Below are 19,975 nucleotides of genomic sequence, written 5' to 3'. Positions count from 1 at the left end.
GATCTCCTGAGAACTCATTCACTATCATGAGTAAAAAAGGGGGAAGTGTGCCCCCGTGGTTCAGTCCCCTCCCACCAGGCACTTCCTCCAACACATGGAGAGTACAATTCAAAGTGAGACTTGGGTGGGGCACAGAGCCAAACCATATCAGTGCCCAACATGTTATAGATGCTTCATAAATGATTATTGATTCAAATGGATTTCTTAAATTGCTAGGGGATTTAACAGTTTATACATTTTAAAGTTTTATACTTAAAATTATACTTTAGAGCCGGACGCAGTGGCACATGCCTGTAGTCCCAGCTACTTGGGAGGCTGAGGCTGGAGGATCCCTTGAGTCCAGGAGTTCTGGGCTGTAGTGCGCTATGCTGATCGGGTGTCTGCACTAAGTTTGGCAACAATGTGGTGACCTCCCAGGAACGGGGGACCACCAGGTTGCCTAAGGAGGGGTGAACCAGCCCAGGTCAGAAATAGAGCAGGTCAAAACTCCCGTGCTGATCAGTAGTGGGATTGTGCCTGTGAATAGCCACTGTACTCCAGCCTGGGCAACATAGTGAGACCCAGTCTCTAAAACAAACAAAAAAATTATACTTTAGAGAAAAACTATTTCATTTAAATGGAAGAATTCTGTTGTATAATAAATTTTATGTGTGTGAGTATACAGCAGGCGAAATGTTTCTTCATAGGTTAACAATGTAGAAGTCAGAACATGTTTTCTTTTAAATGGTGTTCTAACACTCCCTCAGAAACACCTAGTTAATGGATGATCCATGTGAAAATAGAGAATTGTTCCCCCTCTGTTTCTGGCTGATGTCGCTTTGCTAATGGCATGGGAGGGAAAATCTCTGTCTTGGCTCCTTGGTGGTGTTTCTCCAAGTGTGGGGCTTAATGTGCTTCAGAACCACCTGGAGTGACTGTTGGCAATGCAGATTCCTGAACTCCATCTCAGACCCACTGAGTCTCTTTTGTTGGTGCATGGAATCTGCATTTTAATAGGCATCCCAGGTGGTTTTATGTGTGCCGTAGTTTGATAGCTTACTGCTCCAGGATGGGGTTTTTCCAAGTAAGGTATGCACATTGCAAGGCCGTCCAGGGGATACAGGGAACAATACTAGAACTTTGTTTAGATTTACTTTTATGTCATTAAAATTTTAAATATTTTAACATATTTTATAGTGTACATCAGGGATCCCCAACCCGTGGGCCATAGACTGGTACTGGTCTGTGGCCTGTTAGGAACTGGGCTGCCCAGCAAGAGGTGAGTGGTGGGCGAATGAGCATTACTGCATAAGCTCCGCCGCCTGACAGACCAGCGGTGGCATTAGATTCTCATAGGCGTGTGAACCCTATTGTGAACTGCACATGTGAGGGATCTAAGTTGTGTGCTCCTTATGAGAATCTGATGCCTGATGATCTGAGGTGGGACAGTTTCATCCCAAAATCATCCCTCCCAATCTTCCATGGAAAAAGTATCTTCCATGGAGCTGGTCCCTGGTGCCAAAAAGGTTGGGGACTGCTGGTGTACATAAGATATTAATATATATTAATATATTAATATATATTAGATGTAATATATATTAATACAATATGTATTAGGTGTAATAGATATCAGATATTAATACAATATACAATTAATGCAATAAACATGAATCTGTTTATTAACAAAAATATACATATATTAGGGGCACATGTTAATTTTTTTTTTTTATAATGGTACAGTGCAAAGCACAAGAAACAAAACACTCCAATAAGCAAACCTGGAGATTGCTACTCCTGGGAATTAATTTTACAGTCTTTTTGTACTGGGGAACAAAGGTCAGTTACACATAAATCATTGCTTCTTCTATTACTTAGCTTTATGTATGTGGACCATTTATAAATTGAATTCTGCTTAAAAGCAGTAAGACTTTGTAAGATTTAAGCCAATTTTCAAAGCAATCATATAATCTCTGTAACCCATATAAATGTAAAATGTATCCAGTTTCAGTAAAGTCTCCCAGCAATCTATCCATTTAAAGCCTTTTTCTAACTGCTATTTTCCCCATATTGCTGACGTTCTCCTGTCTTGGGATAAGCAGTCATGTGAAGTACTGAGTGTTTAAACTGAAAGGTAGAAATCACTTGGGTAATTAAGTAATTCACAATTAGGAAATCTACCAATTTTAATAATTAATGAAGTAGAGACGTGGCAATCACATGACCTGTTATTTAAAGAATTTAGAAATACTGTAGGTCAGCTATTCCTGCCGGTTCTTGCACGAAGCATGAACTCCCTTTGAACAAGACTGCAAAATTATAATGGAGCCACACAATGGAACTCTGAAATCATAATGGACTTCTGCTTTCATGAAGGCTAAGTTCATGCTTAGTTCATGACTCTACAGTGATTCAGAGTTTAGACACATTTTCTTCCAACTTGTCTCTCAGGCTTGTTGAGCTTGCAGTCGCTTTCTCATCGCTACCACTCAACGAATGCAGGATTTTAGCTTCCCCAGTGCCTTTCTTGTCATTTTTGATAGTTTTCTTGATCATTTTCTTTTTGACGCTTTTGTAGCTCCTGACAGTTATTGTCTTTTTTCTTCTTGACATTCTCTTCTCTAGCATTCATTACATAAAACCCTTCTTTCTCATTTTCTGGTTTATAACAAGCCATGGTAAAATAGTATTCACTGAATGAGAAACCAGATGTCCTAACACCACTTTTTGAATAGTCCACGTTTTCTGACTGCTTTAAAAGCCTCTTTATCATACACTAAAAGTCTATCAGTAAATTGAATTATTTCTAGTTTATCTGTTCTTCTATTGATATGTCTATTTCTACATTAGTTAGAATTACTATTGCTTTATAATAGGGTTGTGAGTTTTGATAGAACATGATTCCCCTTCTGGCCTTTTTCAAGAATTTTTGCTTATTCATGTGTATCTGTTCTTTTAGATAAACTTTAGACATAATTTGTCAAATTCTTCTATTTTTGAGACAGAGTCTTACTCTGTTGCCTAGGCTAGAGTGCAGTGGTGCAATCACAGCTCACTGAAGCTCGACTTCCCAGGCTCAAGTGATCCTCCCACCTCTGCCTCCCAACTAGCTGGGACTAAAGCCATGTGCCACCATTCTCAGCTAATGTTTTGCATTTTTTTGTAGAGAAGGGGTCTCGCCATTTGCCCAGGTTGTTCTCCAACTCCCTGGCTCAAGCTGATTTGTCAAATTCTATTAAAAACCCTGTTGAGGTTGTGATTGAAATTGTAATGCAATTTTAGAGCAATTTAGAGAATAATAACTTGGTGCAATAGTGAGTCTGTCTATGCAGGAACACACTGGGATATTCCGTTTATTCAGATCCTGCTGGTTTTGTACATATCTTCATATAGGGCATATATATGTGGTAACTTTGTTACTATATATTTTATAGTTCTCTAAAACAAATTATTATGAATGGGATTGTTTTTCATACGTTTTCTAAATATATTATCATATAGGAAAGTTATTCATTATTGAGTATTTATCTTAAATTTAGGTGTCCTAATTTTCCAGTTGATTATCTTGGATTTTTCTGGATAAATGTCATATCCTGTGCAGATAACAACAGGTCAATAGCCCTCATTTTCTTTCTTGTCTAATTGCATCATCTAGTTCTTGCTGAATAATGTAGAATGATAACAGGGAGGTGGCAAGAATTTTTGTGGTATTTTTTATTTTGATGCAAAATGTTTCTGATAGTCAATGTTTTTTTTTTTTTTTGAGACGGAGTTTCGCTCTTGTTACCCAGGCTGGAGTGCAATGGCGCGATCTCGGCTCACCGCAACCTCCGCCTCCTGGGTTCAGGCAATTCTCCTGCCTCAGCCTCCTGAGTAGCTGGGATTACAGGCACGCGCCACCATGCCCAGCTAATGTTTTTTGTATTTTTAGTAGAGACGGGGTTTCACCTTGTTGACCAGGATGGTCTCGATCTCTTGACCTCGTGATCCACCCGCCTCAGCCTCCCAAAGTGCTGGGATTACAGGCTTGAGCCACCGCGCCTGGCCTATTCAATGTTAAATGTCTTGTTTGTTGTATTTTTTTGTGGATATCCTTTATGACGTTGAGGAAATATTCTTTTGTTTCTAACTTTACTAAGAATTCATATCATGAATGGGTGCTGAATTTCATCAAATGTCTTTTGGGCAGTGATTGAGATGATATTTTGTCATTACTTTAATAGATTTCTGGATGGTGAATGATCCTCACATTCTTGGGATAAGCTTTACTTGGTCATGTTTTATTATTCTCTTAATATATAATGGATTTGATTTACTAATATTTTCTTTAGGCTTTTTACACATATATTCGTAAATTATTTAGGCTTGTGGTATGGGGACTGTGTGTGAATTTGTGGGGTGCTTGTGTGAATGTACACATGCCTAGTTTTGATTTCAGGGTTGTAGTAAACTCATAGAGTGAACTCTAGAAGAGTTTAAATAAAAAAGAATTTTTAACTGGTGAGGCACAGTGGCTTACACTGTAATCCAAGCACTTTAAGAGGCCGAGGCGGGTAGATCACTTGAGCCCAGGAGTTCAAGACCAGCCTGGGCAACATTATAAAACCCCATCTCCACAAAAAATACAAAAATTAGCTGGGCGTGGTGGTGTGCATCTGTGGTCCCAGCTACTTGGGAGGCTGAAGTGGGAGGATCTCTGGAGACTGGGAGGTCAAGGTTGGAATGAGTTGTGATTACACCACTGCACTCCAGCGTGGACAAACAGAGTGAGACCCTGTCTCAAAGAAAATTAAAAATAACATAAAATAAATAAATTAATTAAGGAAAAATTTTAATGATATGGTAGAACCCACCCATATAACAGGCTGGATGTTGGATGAAGATATCTGACTAATTAAAAAGAATTTTTCTATTGTTATTACTTTCCGTGGCTACTGCTAGTTTGGTCAATTTTTTGTATATTTCTCTTCCCAAATGCATCCATTTCATTTAGGTTTTGAATTGTTTTTGGGCTGCTTTAAAGTTGTATACAGAGTTTTTATACAAAATTGTCTTCTATATTAGCAGCTATGTTACCCTTTAGATTTCTAACATTATGGTGTTTCCTTTCATTGTGTGGTCAGAGTTGCCAAAAACTCAAGGGATTTTAATTATCCTTTTAGAAGATTGATTTTTTTTTTTTTTTTTTAATTTTTAGGCTCTCTAGCTTAAGTTCTACCTTTAGTTTTAACTGATATTCTTTTTTGGTTTCCCAGGTTATATTTTGTTATTTTAGATGCACCTTGAATGAAATGATTACTCTGTGTGTGTGGGTGTGTGTGAGTGTGTGTGTGTTAGGAAATGCTTTTAAGATGATAAAAACATTTTTGAACAGTACCTTGACTGCATCACACATGTTTTGTTATGAAGTGTCTTTATTGTTATACATCTTGATGAAGGCATGTAATTTTAGTTTTTTAATTTTTTATTTAACCAAAAGGTTATTAAAAAGTAGTTTTATAAATATCTAGGTGGGCCATTTGCCCCCTAGATTTTTGGTGTTAATTTTTAGTTTTGTTGCATTTTGGGAAGATAAGATAATGTTTATCCTTTTATTTCCTTTTGGAAATTATTGAGATGTAGTTTGTAGTCTAATATTTATAATTTGTTTTAGACAAAGTTTCATATATTTATTATATTAAATGTCTTATTTTTGATGCAGCATAGTATTCTAAAAATATGTATGTTCCAGAATTTATTTACTCATTCTCCTGATGATGGATATTTAGTTTGTTTGCTTTTTTTTTTTTTTGCCGGCGTAGAAAACATTGCTGTTAACATTCCTATACATATATCGTTGGTAAGATAGATTCCTAGAAGGAACACACACAGATCCACATACACTTGGAATAATTCTGTAGATTCACTGATTTTATTTTGTACACAATAAATGGCAATAATAAATAACGTATCCTCAATTTGCTTATGTCACTACTATTTGGGATTTTGGTTTGTTAGTCAGTTCGAATTGACCATGTGTGAATAACATGTCATAAAATACTTTTCTTTGTCTTCCAACCATTCTTTTTACCCCAGCCCAATTTCAGTTAGTTTATTACAGGATTTTATATGCAGGTAGTGGTCAATGGGTTGTAGATTTTTAAAAAATATGTATTCTCTTTCAAGAATTTTTTTTTCATTTTAAATGATTTGTGACCATATTAACAGTAATTGTTTTAATTTATTGTTTAACTTGTCTCTTTATGCCACCAGTTCTTTTACCAGACATTCTCCATTCCTAGTTCTCATTTTAATTCCTCTCTTTGTTGGCTACATTATATAACTTTCTTCAGGAAGTCTGTGTGCCCATGCATATATCTTTATGCTGCTTTTGCATATGAATGACATCTCTGTTGATATGTAATTTATTTTTTATTACCTTAAGAAATTTTGTTGCTATGCCCTGCCCATATCTCTATTTCTTTTTTCTTTTTTTTTGAGGAAGGAATTATTCTTTGTCATTTTTCTTTCTTTTTTTTTTTTAAATTTGCAGGTCGAATTTACAAGCACTCTCAGCAACCTTTGATAACCTATGAAAAATATGATGTGACAGACTCTCCAAAGAACATAGGAGGATCCCATTCTGTACTCCTTCTGAAGGTTCATGGTAGGTTACATGTGTAGTAGTATTATTGCTTTGTGGAATCCACTTACCTGCTGACTCAGTGCTGGCTGGATTAGGAATGGTTGTGGGCATAATTGAGCTAACTTTTATAAAGCTTTTATGTTTAAACACTAACACTTGCAGGCAGCAGCATCTATTATTATTATTTTGACACAGCTGTTGGTAAGCATTATCTATCTTAATCTTTGCTAATTTTCATTAAAAATGGAGACTAGGGCTAATTCAGTGGTTTTAACCTTGGCTATATATGAAAATCACCAGCGGAGGTTTTAAGACATTTATAATTTTGAAAAACTATCCTAGTTGTTTCTAACTGCAGCCAGGGTCAAATATTACTGGGTTAATTTAACTTTTATGAGACCTTAATTTTTACCATTCATTAAAATAAATGCTAATAAAAGAGTGGCCTGTGATTTTGATGGTTTAATTATAACAGTAATTTGGTTTCAAAGGTACAATTTTGTTGTTGCACTGATGAATGTAAGTATTTGAGAGCATACAAAGTACTTAGTGCTATACTTAGTCTTCGTAGATAATACCTAAATGAGGAATAGAATGAAGTTGGAAGAACAGTATCCTAAAAACAAGGCTCTAGGCTGGGCTTGGTGGCTAACACCTGTAATCCCAACACTTCGGGAGGTTGACATGGGTGGATCACCCGATGTCAGGAGTTGAAGACTAGCCTGGCCAACATGGTGAAACCATGTCTCTACTAAAATATAAAAATTAGCCAGGCATGGTGGTGCATGCCTGTAGTCCCAGCTACTTGGGAGGCTGAGTCAGGAGAATTGCTTGAATTCAGAAGGCGGAGGTTGCAGAGAGCTGAGATAGCACCACTGCACTCCAGCCTGGGCAACAGAGTGAGACTCTATCCCCAAAAAAACCAAAACACAAAAAATAAAAAGCAAAAAACAAACCAAGACTCTTACCATACTCTGGTTCTACAGATGAAAATTGATTTCATTTGAAAACTAGCACACGAATGTTCATTGCAGCACTGTTTACAATAGCAAAGACCTGGAACCAACCCAAATGCCCATCGACGATAGACTGGATAGGGAAAATGTGGCACATATACACCATGGAATATTATGCAGCCATAAAAAAGGATGAGTTTGGGTCCTTTGTAGGGACATGGATGAACCTGGAAACCATCATTCTCAGCAAACTGACAGAAGAGCAGAAGATCAAACACCGCATGTTCTCACTCATAGGCGGGTGTTGAACAATGAGAACACATGGACACAGGGAGGGGAGCACTACACACTGGGGTCAGTTGGGGGGAAATAGGGGAGGGACGGTGGGGGGTGGGAAGCTGGGGAGAGATAGCAAGGGGAGAAATGCCAGATGTAGGTGATGGGGAGGAAGGCAGCAAATCACACTGCCACGTGTGTTCCTATGCAACAATTTTGCATGTTCTTCACATGTACCCCCAAACCTAAAATGCAATAAAATAAATAAATGGGAAAAAAAAAAAAAAAGAAAACTAGCCTGGCTTATTGTTAAAAGGATGGGATTAAAAAGTATGGGAATAGTGTAGTATATACTAAACTACTCTAAACTATTAGTGTTTTGGGAGAAACTTTCCTTATTTGGGATATCCCCTTTATATTCTCCAGAGTTATCCATTATAGTAAAGTTTTTATAAATGCCATCAGAGTTAAACTTGAAAATAACTTTATTGTTGTCGATTTGCTTCAATTGATACTGTAGCGCCAGTTTGGTAGTAACTGGATTCAGAAATAATGTGCCCGTTTTTTTTCATTGTTTTTTAGAGTGAGATATGAGAAGATTTTGAAATAACTGCAGACAGGCAGTTATTAGTATAGTGGTTAAGAGCACAGTTGCTGAAACCAGTTAGGGTTTGTAGCCCGACTTTGTAACCTTGGAAGAACTACTTAATTTCCCTATGGGTTTGTTTCCCTATTCAGCAAAACTGGAATAATAATTATAACTACATCATAGGATTGTTGTAAAGGTCAACCAAATTAGTATATGTAAGCATTTAGAATGCCTAGCACATAACAGGAACTACAGAATTGTTTGCTGTTTGAAAGAATAATGGTAGTAAAACTATGATGTATACCAACTTTTAGGTTGTACTTGTGTCAGCTGAATGTATTTTGCTTCTGTTTATATTTTCTGAGCATTTGGCTTGGTCATTTAAGCAACAGCTTGATTAGTTTGTGATTGTCTGCTATTGCATTTATCTCACTTGCAGGTGCCTTAATGTTTGTGGCATGGATGACTACTGTTAGCTTAGGTGTACTGGTTGCCCGGTTCTTCAAACCAGTTTGGTCAAGAGCTTTCTTCCTTGGTGCAGCAGCTTGGTTTCAGGTAGGTGAGGGAAAAAAAGTTCAATGCAATTTTCCTAGTATTTGAACATTGCAACATGAAAACATATGAAGTATGTAGGTATGCGTTTAGTGGTTGCAGTCATAGGTTTGGGTTCCTCCTTTTTCCCTTTGGTTTCCTGATCAATGGAGAGTGGACACAAGATGCTTCATAGAGATAAGAATACAGACAGTTTTAGGAAGAGTCAGGCTGGCCTGGAGAATGTGTCAGGGCCATGTGAGTCCCTTTGTAATATGGACTGTGGGACCCAATAACTTTTACTTATACTCCGTTTGTAGAGGGAGATGTTGGAAGAGTATTCACCCACTGCACTGCACTGAGTAAAGGCAGGCCAAGGAATGCGGGGGAGCTGAAGAAAGAAATAGTGGGTGCTTCCTGTGTTTCAGTCTCTCCTCTGGTTGTGGGCCATTAAATGTTAGATTATCTCTATCTCACCAGTTGGGATCATCTATCTCCTGTGTGGGTGGGAGGAGTAACTGAAATTATTCTATTTCGTGTTCTTCCTTCCCGTGGTTTGGGAAGGCAGTCTACTAATAGGAACATAGCAAGAGGCAATGAATTCCTTCAGAACAAAGAAAAACAAACCTTATCTTTCATGGGTCATGGAGTATAGAAATTTACATATATAGTGGAAAATCAATGAGCTCATGTTGAGTTAGAATGTACATGCCTGTAGAAAAAAATACTGCTTGTTGGAACAGTTTTGACTCTGTAAGAGGGTATCCTTGACACTTAATATTCATACAAATTTGTAGATGGTAAGGTTTACCTTACCTAGCCTCATTTCTCGCTATTGCCTGGGAGGGCCGATCTGTTTGATTTGTTCTCAGTACTGCTATATGGCTTACCTTGCTCCTTTCTTTCTCTGCCTGTGGTTTTGCTTCCAGGTAACTGCTTTCTTGCTTGCACTTGCGTGCTTTTGCTCTTGTGCTCTCTCTCTCTTATCTGCTCATGTGGATATTCCCAGCTGGAAGACTCTTTGTGTCTTCCTTCATCAACTCAAATCCCCCACTGCCTTTAAATTTATGATGCTGATGATGTGTGTATATACATGTCATAGTTTTATCTCTATCTCCATCCGTCCATCCATCTATCCACCCAGCCATCCATCCATACATACACACATACACAGGGTGCCTCCTACTTTCCCCAAGATAGCTTCTGTCTACACCAGTTATCCTGGCATAATCAATAAACAGTGGCCATTTTCACACTTATTATTCTCCTGATTTGTATCATGAATTATGTATTTCACATATTTTTCTCTTATTGACTCAATTATATCTGAAGTTCCTCAGGAGACAGTATTTTTTTTGTTTGTTTCCTTACTATCTCATTGCACCTGGTATTGCACTGTGCTTGCTGGTGGAGCTTGATAAATATCTTTGGAAGAAAATGAAGGACTTGGCAAGTAAATATGCTCCGTGTGTGAAATATCCATTCCTGCTGCTCTGTGCAGGTGAAGTCTTGGCAAACACTTTTGAATGATGAGGACGGCAGCTTAGGGTTTTCTTTAAAGTTTAATGGTATACTAAAGTTTTTTTTTTTTTTTTAACCCAACTACAAACTGTGATTAGATGTCAGTCAAATGCTTGCCTTCAGTGAAACTTACCCTATGGTCTTTTCCCCATTTTTCCCATTATAACACCTCCTTTCTCTTACATGGTTAAGTGTCTCGTGAATTTGTCATTTCACCTTGCAGGTGCATCGGATGCTCATGTTCACCACAACTGCCCTCACCTGCATTGCTTTTGTTATGCCCTTTATATACAGGGGAGGCTGGAGTAGGGTAAGTGTATCTTAAATAAGATTTTTTAATATAAATCCATTCTGATATCAAAATGGATTGCTGTTTTATTCTCAGATGATGGGTAAAAAGATATTTCTGCATCAATCCCTCTTTCCCTTTTGAATCATTGGATGGCTCTTTCACATGGTTGGAGGTAGGGTGAGGATGTCACTACAGAGTACTTAGCAATGAAATATATTTTTAGACTGCATCATGAGTGATATACATGCTGTAGCCTAATTCAATGTGTGATGCTTAAGGAACATGAACAATGTGAGTGGTTTTCTCTAAGAGTACTGTGATGACCGCTAAGCTAACATAATTTGCATTCCTACTCTGTACCCAGCTGTGCTAAGTGCTTTATATGTGTTATCTAACTTAAATGTCAGGCTGGGTTTGGTGGTTCACACCTGCCATCTAGCAGTTTGAGAGGCTGAGGCGGGAAGATTGCTTGAGCCCTGGAGTTCAAGATATGGGCAACATAGTGAGGCCTCATCTGTATATATTTCATTTAAAAATCTTTAAATCTCAGATGTAGTAGTTATTAATAATAATCCCATGTCACAAATGAAGAAACTGATGCTTATTCTCAAATGTTTATCTCCAATCCAGACTTCCCCTGTGGCTTGAGACTCACATATCTAGCTTTCATTGCCTTCCGAACCTCAACTTGCATGTCTAAGATGTCAGACTTAACATGTCCAAAATGGGACTCCTGATCATCTTTTCTCCCAGGCCTGCTGCGCACATTGCCACCTCCATGGTAGCTAATGGAATTGTATTGTGAGATCAAAGCCTTGGAATTATCATTAACTGTGTTCTCTTGCGCATCCCATGTCTCATCCATTGGGGAATCCCATTGGCTCTACATGTAAGGTACATCCACAGTCCAACACTTGTCATTGTCATCAGATACTACTGTAGGAGTGTGAGCCTCCATCATCTTTTGCCTGGCCATTGCAGTAGCCACTTCACTGGTTTCTCCACTTCAACCCTTGCCCATGCACAATCTATTTTCAACAAAGAAGACAGTTACATATATATTTAAATATAAACCAGATTACGCCATTCTTGTATCCCAAACTGGTTTTTCTAATGTCTCCCAATTTTACTCAGAGTAAAAGCCAAATTTCTTCCAGGCACCTTCATGACTGGCTCCCAGTTATTCTCTGAACTGACCTCCTTGTCCTCTCCATCGAATGCATCTCCTTCCATACTGGCCTCCTGGCCGGTATACAGACATACCAGGCATGGTCCTGCTTTATAGTCTTTGCCATGCTTCTTCATTCTGCCTGGCACACACTTCCATTACTCCCTTACCTTCCTCAAGTCTTCGCTTATATTGAAGCCTCTCAGAGAGCCCTGCCCTGCTCTATTTTTTCCCCATAGTACACTTTACTTTATGCCATTTCACATAATTTACTTACTTGTCATATTGTTTTTCTTGATCTCCCTTCTAACACTACTATGTCAGCTCTGTAAGAGCCGGGATATTCTTTCGTATGTTCACTGGTACATACCAGAACAGATTTAAGTACATAGCAGGTACTCAGTAAATATTTAGTGAATGAATGAATAAGTCTTACTGAGAGTAAGTGATGTGTAAATTCAGAGCCCGTGCTTTCATTTTGCTTTTCCAGTTTTATAGCCAATGAGAATTTGATACCAAAATTTCATATTTTAGAGCTTGGGCTGGTGCCACAGGGATAAGATTGATGCATCTTGGGTCACAGATATTACTAGAAAATCTCCCTCCTGCTTTTTAGGCAGTTTACGGGTCAGTCAACATATCTCTTTAAGAAAATTATGAAGATTTTTGTGATATAAATTGAGACATGAGAACTTTATTTTATTAAGACATTTGGGACAAGGGTAACACTTATTTTGTAATTTTGTAGTTTATAGCCTTTGCAGTTTCTGAATAGGATAGAAGAAAGGCTAAGAGCACCATTTTAAAACTGGATTCCTGAATTCAAATCCTGGCACCATGACTTATTACCTGGGATGCCTTGGGCAAGTTATTTAACTATGACCAGTTTACTCGTCTGTAAAATGGGGATGGTATGGTATCTATTTTGTAGGCTTTCTATGAGGATTTGGAATAAAATAACTGAAAATACTTAGGATAGCTTCCAGCACATTCTAAACACATGTAAGAATCTTGTTGCTGCTGCTGCGGTTTTATCTTATTTATTTATTTTTTTTATCAGAGGCCCTTTATATCTCGAAAGTCATGGTTATAATTTTACCCATGCATAACTGAGTCCGTGGTTTGAGAATGTTTTCATAGTGTTTTTTTGTTAGTCTTTAGTTCCTATTTACAAGGACTTCCTACCATGGCTTAGAAACCACTATGTCTTTGTTTCTAGGTCACAGATTTATATCCTACTCAGGCCTGGGCATCACTGACAATAGTCAGTAATATCCCTCTATCCAAATGTGTCACAGGTTAGAGCATCTTCTTAGCCCTTCTCTTAAGGGTTTAAATGAAAAATCATTGTACAAAGTGGTCTAATCCAACTGTCTGCTGTTCTGAGCAGGCACATGACATCACTAAGGGAGGAATGCAGCAGAAACTATTGTGATACTCTGTGAGTGCTTATTCTTGGGTTAGATCTTCATTCCGAATAAAGGTGATAAGCCTTTAATACAGTGGCTACATAGGTTATTCACTGAATCAGCAAACATTTATTGAGTGACTAAGACTCTGTTGAGCTCCAGGGTTACAGGGAGTCATATAGAGCCCACGGTTCAGGGAAACATAGAGGGCTAAACAAATTATTACCATATGTTGGGGTGATTGCTTTTGACATGGGGACACTAACTAGTCCCAGCTGGGCTGCAGATGGCTGTTCTGATGTTGGTGGCCATTTTATTAGGTTGTTGCAACAGTAATTGTGAATTAAAATGTTTGCAAAAAACTGCAACTACTTTTGTGCCAACTTATCGTGATGGGGGAGAGGTAGCATTCTGTAAATGTACCACCGCAACCACTTACATACTGTGTGGCCTTGGACATAGTTCTTGATGTCTCTGGGCTTCAGTTTCCCCATTTGTAAAACGGAGATATTGATAACCAGTTGTCAAACATTGTAGTGAGAATTAGTGTGTGTAAAGTATGTGCCTGGTACAAAGTGTATACTCAGTGAATGTTGTCTAGTATGATTATCATCAATATTGGATGTTTAAAGCCATGGAAAAATACTAGGAATACAACTGTGTATATATTTTTTAGCTTGAGGATTTAAATTGATGAGAGAGATTGAGGCCATGAAAATGACGTAACTTTGTTTAGCATGCAGGTTACCACCCATACCTCGGCTGTATTGTGATAACTTTGGCAGTTCTTCAGCCTCTTCTGGCAGTCTTCAGGCCACCTTTACATGACCCAAGGTACTTAGAGCCTTTCTATATAAATGCTGTCTTAATGTAGATATCATTAGTTGGCAAATGAATCCATTTTCAAATGGAAAAATTTTGCATTTTATAAAATTCAGTTATAAATTATAGTTACTTTGAAATACTTTGAAATGCATTTCAGATATCTAATTCCCAGACAATAAGGAAAATTACATGCTTTTTATTCTCTTGGGAATTAATTATAGTTCCATTGCTTTTAAGAATACTGACTGGTTCTTATTTTGGTAGAAGGCAAATGTTTAACTGGACTCATTGGAGTATGGGAACAGCTGCTAGAATAATAGCAGGTAAGAGATTGTGATGCTACTTATTCATATATAATTGCTGGCTGTTTACATTGCAAGTTGTAATTTGGCTTAAATGATTTTTAGATGCATTAGTAATTGGAGTAATTGGCTGTTGAGGAGAAATCAGCCTTAAACATTGAAATCCAGAATGTAATTTCCAGAGGTAATGGTTTAAGTCATTATTTCAGTTTTAAGTTTAAGGTCTTTAAAATAACTTTAAAACTCTCCTTTTAAGACTTATTTGGGCATTTGCCTTTGCCAGCAGAATAAGCTATGCTGACGGCCAGACATTTGAGTAGCTCAGATTGAGGGTCATTTGTGAATTGGGTTGAGGTGGGTTGGTGGGTCCAAGCTCTCCATCTCCAGGTCCTTTCCACGGGGCTTGTATCTTCCAGGGTAGGGTGGTTTTCAAAAGTCAAGAATGATTACACGGTCTATTTTGATACCTTGTATAATAAATACCTAAGTAGGCACCCTCTACCTTAACATAGTCTATGGGACTCTTTGTTGGAGGGGAGCCCAATCAACCATGGTTTCTATACTTTTCTCCTTTCATACATTGCAGACTTCAGACAATCTGGAAAATGTGGGTGCATCTCTTTTAAAATTGGTAGATTATGCAGCCATAAAAAAGAATGAAATCATGTCTTTTGTGGCCACATGGATGCTGCTGGAAGTGATTACCCTATGTGAATTAGTGCAGAAACAGAAAATGACATACCACATGTTCTTACCCATAAACGGGAGCTAAACGATGAGTACACATGGACGTAAAGATGGAAACAATAGACACTGGGGACTCCAAAGGAGGAGAGGGAGGAGTGGGGGAAAGGGTTGAAGCACTTCTCTTTGGGTACGGTGTTCACTACTTGGGTGATGGGTTCACTAGAAGCCCAAACCCCCCAGCATTATTATGCAATATGCCCTACCCCCCCAAAAATTGATAATTCATAATTAATTGCCCATCTTGCCCTATCTAGCCTTATAATTCTCTTTCAAAAGACTAAATTAACTATTTGGTCTTAAATATTAATTTTATTCATTTCAAACTCTTTTAGTATGTTTTACTTGATAATACACATACACAAACACACAACTGTCTCTCCTGGTGGGACTACATTTGAATATAACTTTTTTCTTTCCTGTGTAGTGGCAGCGATGTTCCTGGGAATGGATTTACCAGGACTGAATCTTCCTGATTCACAGAAAACCTATGCAATGATTGGATTTGTAGCCTGGCATGTTGGGACTGAGATTATTCTGGAGGTACATGCTTATCGGCTCTCTCGCAAAGGTAACCTGCTAAAAAAAACCATGTTATGTAGAATCACTTTTATACAAACTATTGGAAAAGAATGAGTTTCCTGATAGTAAAGGCTATTATATTTGTATCTCACTAAAAATTTGTTATTACTCAGCCAGTGGTAGAAATTGTGGAGATTTTCTGCCTTTGTTTTTTTGACATTTGTAACTATTAGAAGTTGTGAGTAAGATACAAAGGAAAGGTTTTAGGTTTTAGGGAAGGCGTCTTCCTTGTATTTTCACTTTGCTGGTCTGACTTAGAGCCAGTATGGATGGGGAACTCTGAATGCCTAGAGGTGAGGGAACCCTGAGATGGAGGAAGAAGAGACTCAAAGTCAGCGCTGGATGGAGCCGCAGACAACTTTGACCTATTTGACAAACTTGCTGTGTGCTGTCACTTAGGTTGCCATGTGCATATATATAGCTAGGAGCAAGCCAGCTAGATAGGAAGCAATGATTTTGCTTTTGCTCTTAAGTGACAAGGTCTGGTTTGGTGCCAGGCAGGGTCAGAATACCTATAGCCACCATTAGGAGTGGAGAAATTAGTAGGGAATGGGTGTCATTTTAAACTACCCTGGATTCTAGGCTAAGTGTTCTTTGTGTCCTGCCTAGTTTTCATCCCCCCAGATAAGTGAAGGTGGCCTTCTAAAAACAAAAATTCTTTGTTGTCTAGTATATATGTTGTGAACTTAGGAGAGCCTAGGGTGGCTTTAGGAGCTGAGTAGTACCTATCTGTCCTGCTACTTTTGATCCTTGATAGGCTTATATACATGGGGCTTTTGATGACCTTGGAATTACGGCTTACTGATTTTTGTTTGTTTTTAGAGACAGAGTCTCGCACCGTCGCTCAGGCTGGAATGTAGTGGTGTGATCATAGCTCACTGCAGCCTCCAGGGCTTAAGCCATCTGCTTGTTTCAGACTCCCATGTAGCTGGGATCACAGGAATGTGCCAGCACGTCTGGCTAACTTTTTAAATTTTTTGTAGAAATGGGGTTTCACTTTGATGCCCAGGCAGATCTCAAGTTCCTGGGCTCAAGTGATCTATCCAGGTCCTCCTTCCAGAGTTCTGGGATTGCAGGTGTGAGCCACCATGCCTGGTCGATGGCTTCTGTTTATGTATGTATACTTATAACTTGGATAGTTATCGTATGTTAGTTTGATTTAGCTATTTCAAAATGTATGCATATATCAAAACATCATGTTATACACCATAAATATACATTTTGTCAATCAAAAAATAAAATTAAGAAAACCAAAAAGCTTAGATCATTATGACTTTGAGGTAGTGTTTATTGACTAGAAAAAGGCATATTTTATTTAACAAATGTGTACTCCTGCCAGATTGTCCATATTTGTGAGAGGGTTAATTGTTCAGAGAGTTTGCAATAATCAGTAGCTTGGAATGGGAGAATTTCTACCTGGAAATTTAGGTGAACAGTACAAATCAGGTTTTGTTTGTTTTTAATTATTTTTATTTTATTTACCTGCACAACACTGTCCTTATAAACTTATATTATTATTCTTGACAGTTGAAATTTTGGATGATGACAGAATTCAGATCCTTCAGTCCTTTACTTCAGTGGAAGCGGAGGTAAGTCCTGTTCTTGTTCGTTGACACAAACCTTAATGGTAATACCTTTTTTTTTTTCATATCTCAATTTTTCTTTCAGGGTCATGCTTTTAAAAAGGCAGTATTGGCAATTTATATCTGTGGGAATGTTACTTTTCTCATCATATTTTTGTCTGCAATCAACCATCTATAAGCAAGCAAAGACCTTGGCTTTTGCAGGCCAAGTGATAATTATCATCAAACCAAAGAAACTTGAAGCCTGCACTGACTGCCTGGAGCATATTTGTGAATTTTCACTTGGAAAACTGGGGTCATGTCTGAAGAGGATTTCTGAAGTCCAGCTGTTCAACATTCAAGAGGGTCATATAGACTATAACTTAATGTCACGCCCTACGTTTAATTCTGGGTCTTAAAGGGAAGATTGTACTTCAGAAGTAACTCTCAAATATTTCATGCCAAGATTTTAAGAATGTTGATATTCAAGAAAATAAATAGTGATTTGGAAGAACACAACAGATGTCACTACGATGAAAAGTAGGTATATTAAGGTAAATATACTTTAGACTACAAAGGTGCTATTGTACTTTAAAGAAAAACAATTTATTTTTACTAGTTTATCTGAATGGTCTGTGTTTATTTAGAAACCATTTTTCAGTTTAGTTTTTTGGACGTATCCTTTGCTCAGTGTATTTCATTACTTCTCTAGTAAAGGTGGAAATGAGGCAGATGCCATTGTAGGTTTTACCAGCATTTAAATATATTATGAATATTATAATTTATTTCTTAGCAATGACATTCAAGTATGCATCTTTTACTTAAAGACCATATTTATGTGTTCAGCTGTGGAGATGAAATAGCATTTTATGTGTTAATTGTTTTGGCTATAAAATGTAAGTCCTTACAGCATTTGGGGGCTATAGACTTGGATTTCAAAACTGATAAAACTCACCCTTGTGAACATATCTAACAGATATTCTATTTACTTGTAGAAATAAAATAATGTGTCTGGTTCTGTTTTGTCAGACATTTTTGATGCTCTACTGAATCAGAATCGTCAGTGTTATCTTCCTTATTTCAATAATTCATCGATTTTATGGCTTCATCGCATATGTGCTATGAGGACTTCTAGACAGTGGGTGGCGCTGTAATACCGAAGTTCTGTACTGCTTTGTTCCTGTTTGCTTCTGCTGATTCCTTTTTAGCATTTAGGTAACATTATGGGATGGCATTTCCCTTAAATTCCACAAGCTCTCCTTAATCTTTATTTTTAAAAGGTCTACTTTTTTTGGGTGCTTGAGGTAATGGGTTAAAACCTCAAATTAGTAACCAGTGTTTATTTTCCAGTTTCTCTTTGTTTTCTGTGATTATTTGTAACAATTGTTTGATATTTGTTTTTACAGCCCCCCGACCCTGTAATGAATGAATGCAGCTATCTTGGGCAAAGCAAATAAATAAACGGGACATTTTTAAATAAAATATTTAGGAAGTCATACTTTATTTCTTTAGGTATTCTGATGATGCTATAGTTTTGCTTGGCCCAAGATCCTAATTTCTGTATGGCGTGAATAATAGCCTCAGCTGTTAGCCTACATCTTTATTTTATTATTATTTTTCAATTTTTAAAATTGTTTCTTTTTTTAAAATATCTTTTTTTTTTTTTTTTAATTAAACAACTTTCTACTAATAGCCTACATCGTTTACTGGGTAAAATATATGGAAGTTTTGTTTTTGTTCCTTTTATAGGTGTTTATCATAAGCAGCTTAGGGCTTACATATGAACTTTCTGTGTTCATATTCTATACGTACCATGCTACTTATAATCTAAAGTTTCCTTATGAATGTCTTTATTTTAAAAAAACAAAACCATTTAGTATAGCAAATTAAATGTGTACTAAAGTATTTTCCTCCGGTTTTCTATACCAAGGAGTTTAAATGTTAATAAATTTATCTTAAGTTATATTCTACATCTGACAAATAAAAATTCTTTTTTTTTTTTTTTTTTTTTTTTGAGACAGAGTCTCACTCTGTTGCCCAGGTTGGAGTGCAGTGGCACAATCTTGGCTCACGGCAGCCTCCACCTCCCGAGCTCAACCCAGTCTTGTCTCAGTCTTCTGAGTAGCTGGGACTGCAGGCATGTGCCACCACACCCGGCTAATTTTTGTATTTTTAGCAGACAGGGTTTCACCATGTTGGCCAGGCTGGTCCCAAACTCCTGGCCTAAAGTGATCCACCCACTTCAGCCTGCCTAAGTGCTGGAATTACAGGTGTGAGCCACTGTGCTCAGCTGAAAAAGTCTTTTAAGGGAAAGATGAGCCTTGCTGTGTTTGATCTTCAAATATGTGAGCTTGCCATATTTCCACTGTTGAAGCTAAAATATTTTAACTTTCTTTTTCAGTGCTTTATATGTTGGCACTATTTTCATCTTTGTCAACTTACATACAGAGATGCCAAAGAAGCCATTGCCTTTTAATCTTTTATTTTTATTTTTTGGAGACAGGGCCTTACTCTCTTGTTCAGGCTGGAGTGCAGTGGTGAGATCTTGGCCCACTGCTGCCTTGACCTCTTGGGCTTTAGTGATCCTCCCACCTCAGCCTCCAGAGTAGCTGGAACC

At 37.6% G+C, this 19,975-nt stretch overlaps 1 protein-coding gene across 4 annotated transcripts in view; it reads left to right on the top strand.

The window, feature by feature from the left end:
* FRRS1 (ferric chelate reductase 1) overlaps positions 1-18,842 on the top strand; it is an 83,591-nt gene extending 64,749 nt beyond the window's left edge. For all 4 annotated transcript variants that reach the window (XM_032262920.1, XM_032262918.1, XM_032262919.1 and 1 more), the window contains 8 exons: positions 6,509-6,622; positions 8,862-8,977; positions 10,698-10,784; positions 14,080-14,177; positions 14,433-14,491; positions 15,642-15,785; positions 17,324-17,385; positions 17,465-18,842. In XM_032262920.1, coding sequence (XP_032118811.1) covers positions 6,509-6,622; positions 8,862-8,977; positions 10,698-10,784; positions 14,080-14,177; positions 14,433-14,491; positions 15,642-15,785; positions 17,324-17,385; positions 17,465-17,557 — 773 coding nt within the window. In that variant the 3' untranslated portion in view covers positions 17,558-18,842. The remainder of the gene's footprint in view (positions 1-6,508; positions 6,623-8,861; positions 8,978-10,697; positions 10,785-14,079; positions 14,178-14,432; positions 14,492-15,641; positions 15,786-17,323; positions 17,386-17,464) is intronic.
* Positions 18,843-19,975: the final 1,133 nt, after the last annotated feature.

Source organism: Sapajus apella, unplaced genomic scaffold, assembly GCF_009761245.1.
Source record: "Sapajus apella isolate SASKATOON/1434 unplaced genomic scaffold, GSC_monkey_1.0 scaffold133, whole genome shotgun sequence".
NCBI lineage: Eukaryota > Metazoa > Chordata > Mammalia > Primates > Cebidae > Sapajus > Sapajus apella.
The sequence above is the reverse complement of the archived record's forward strand: the minus strand, read 5'-3'. Positions and strand labels throughout refer to the sequence as shown.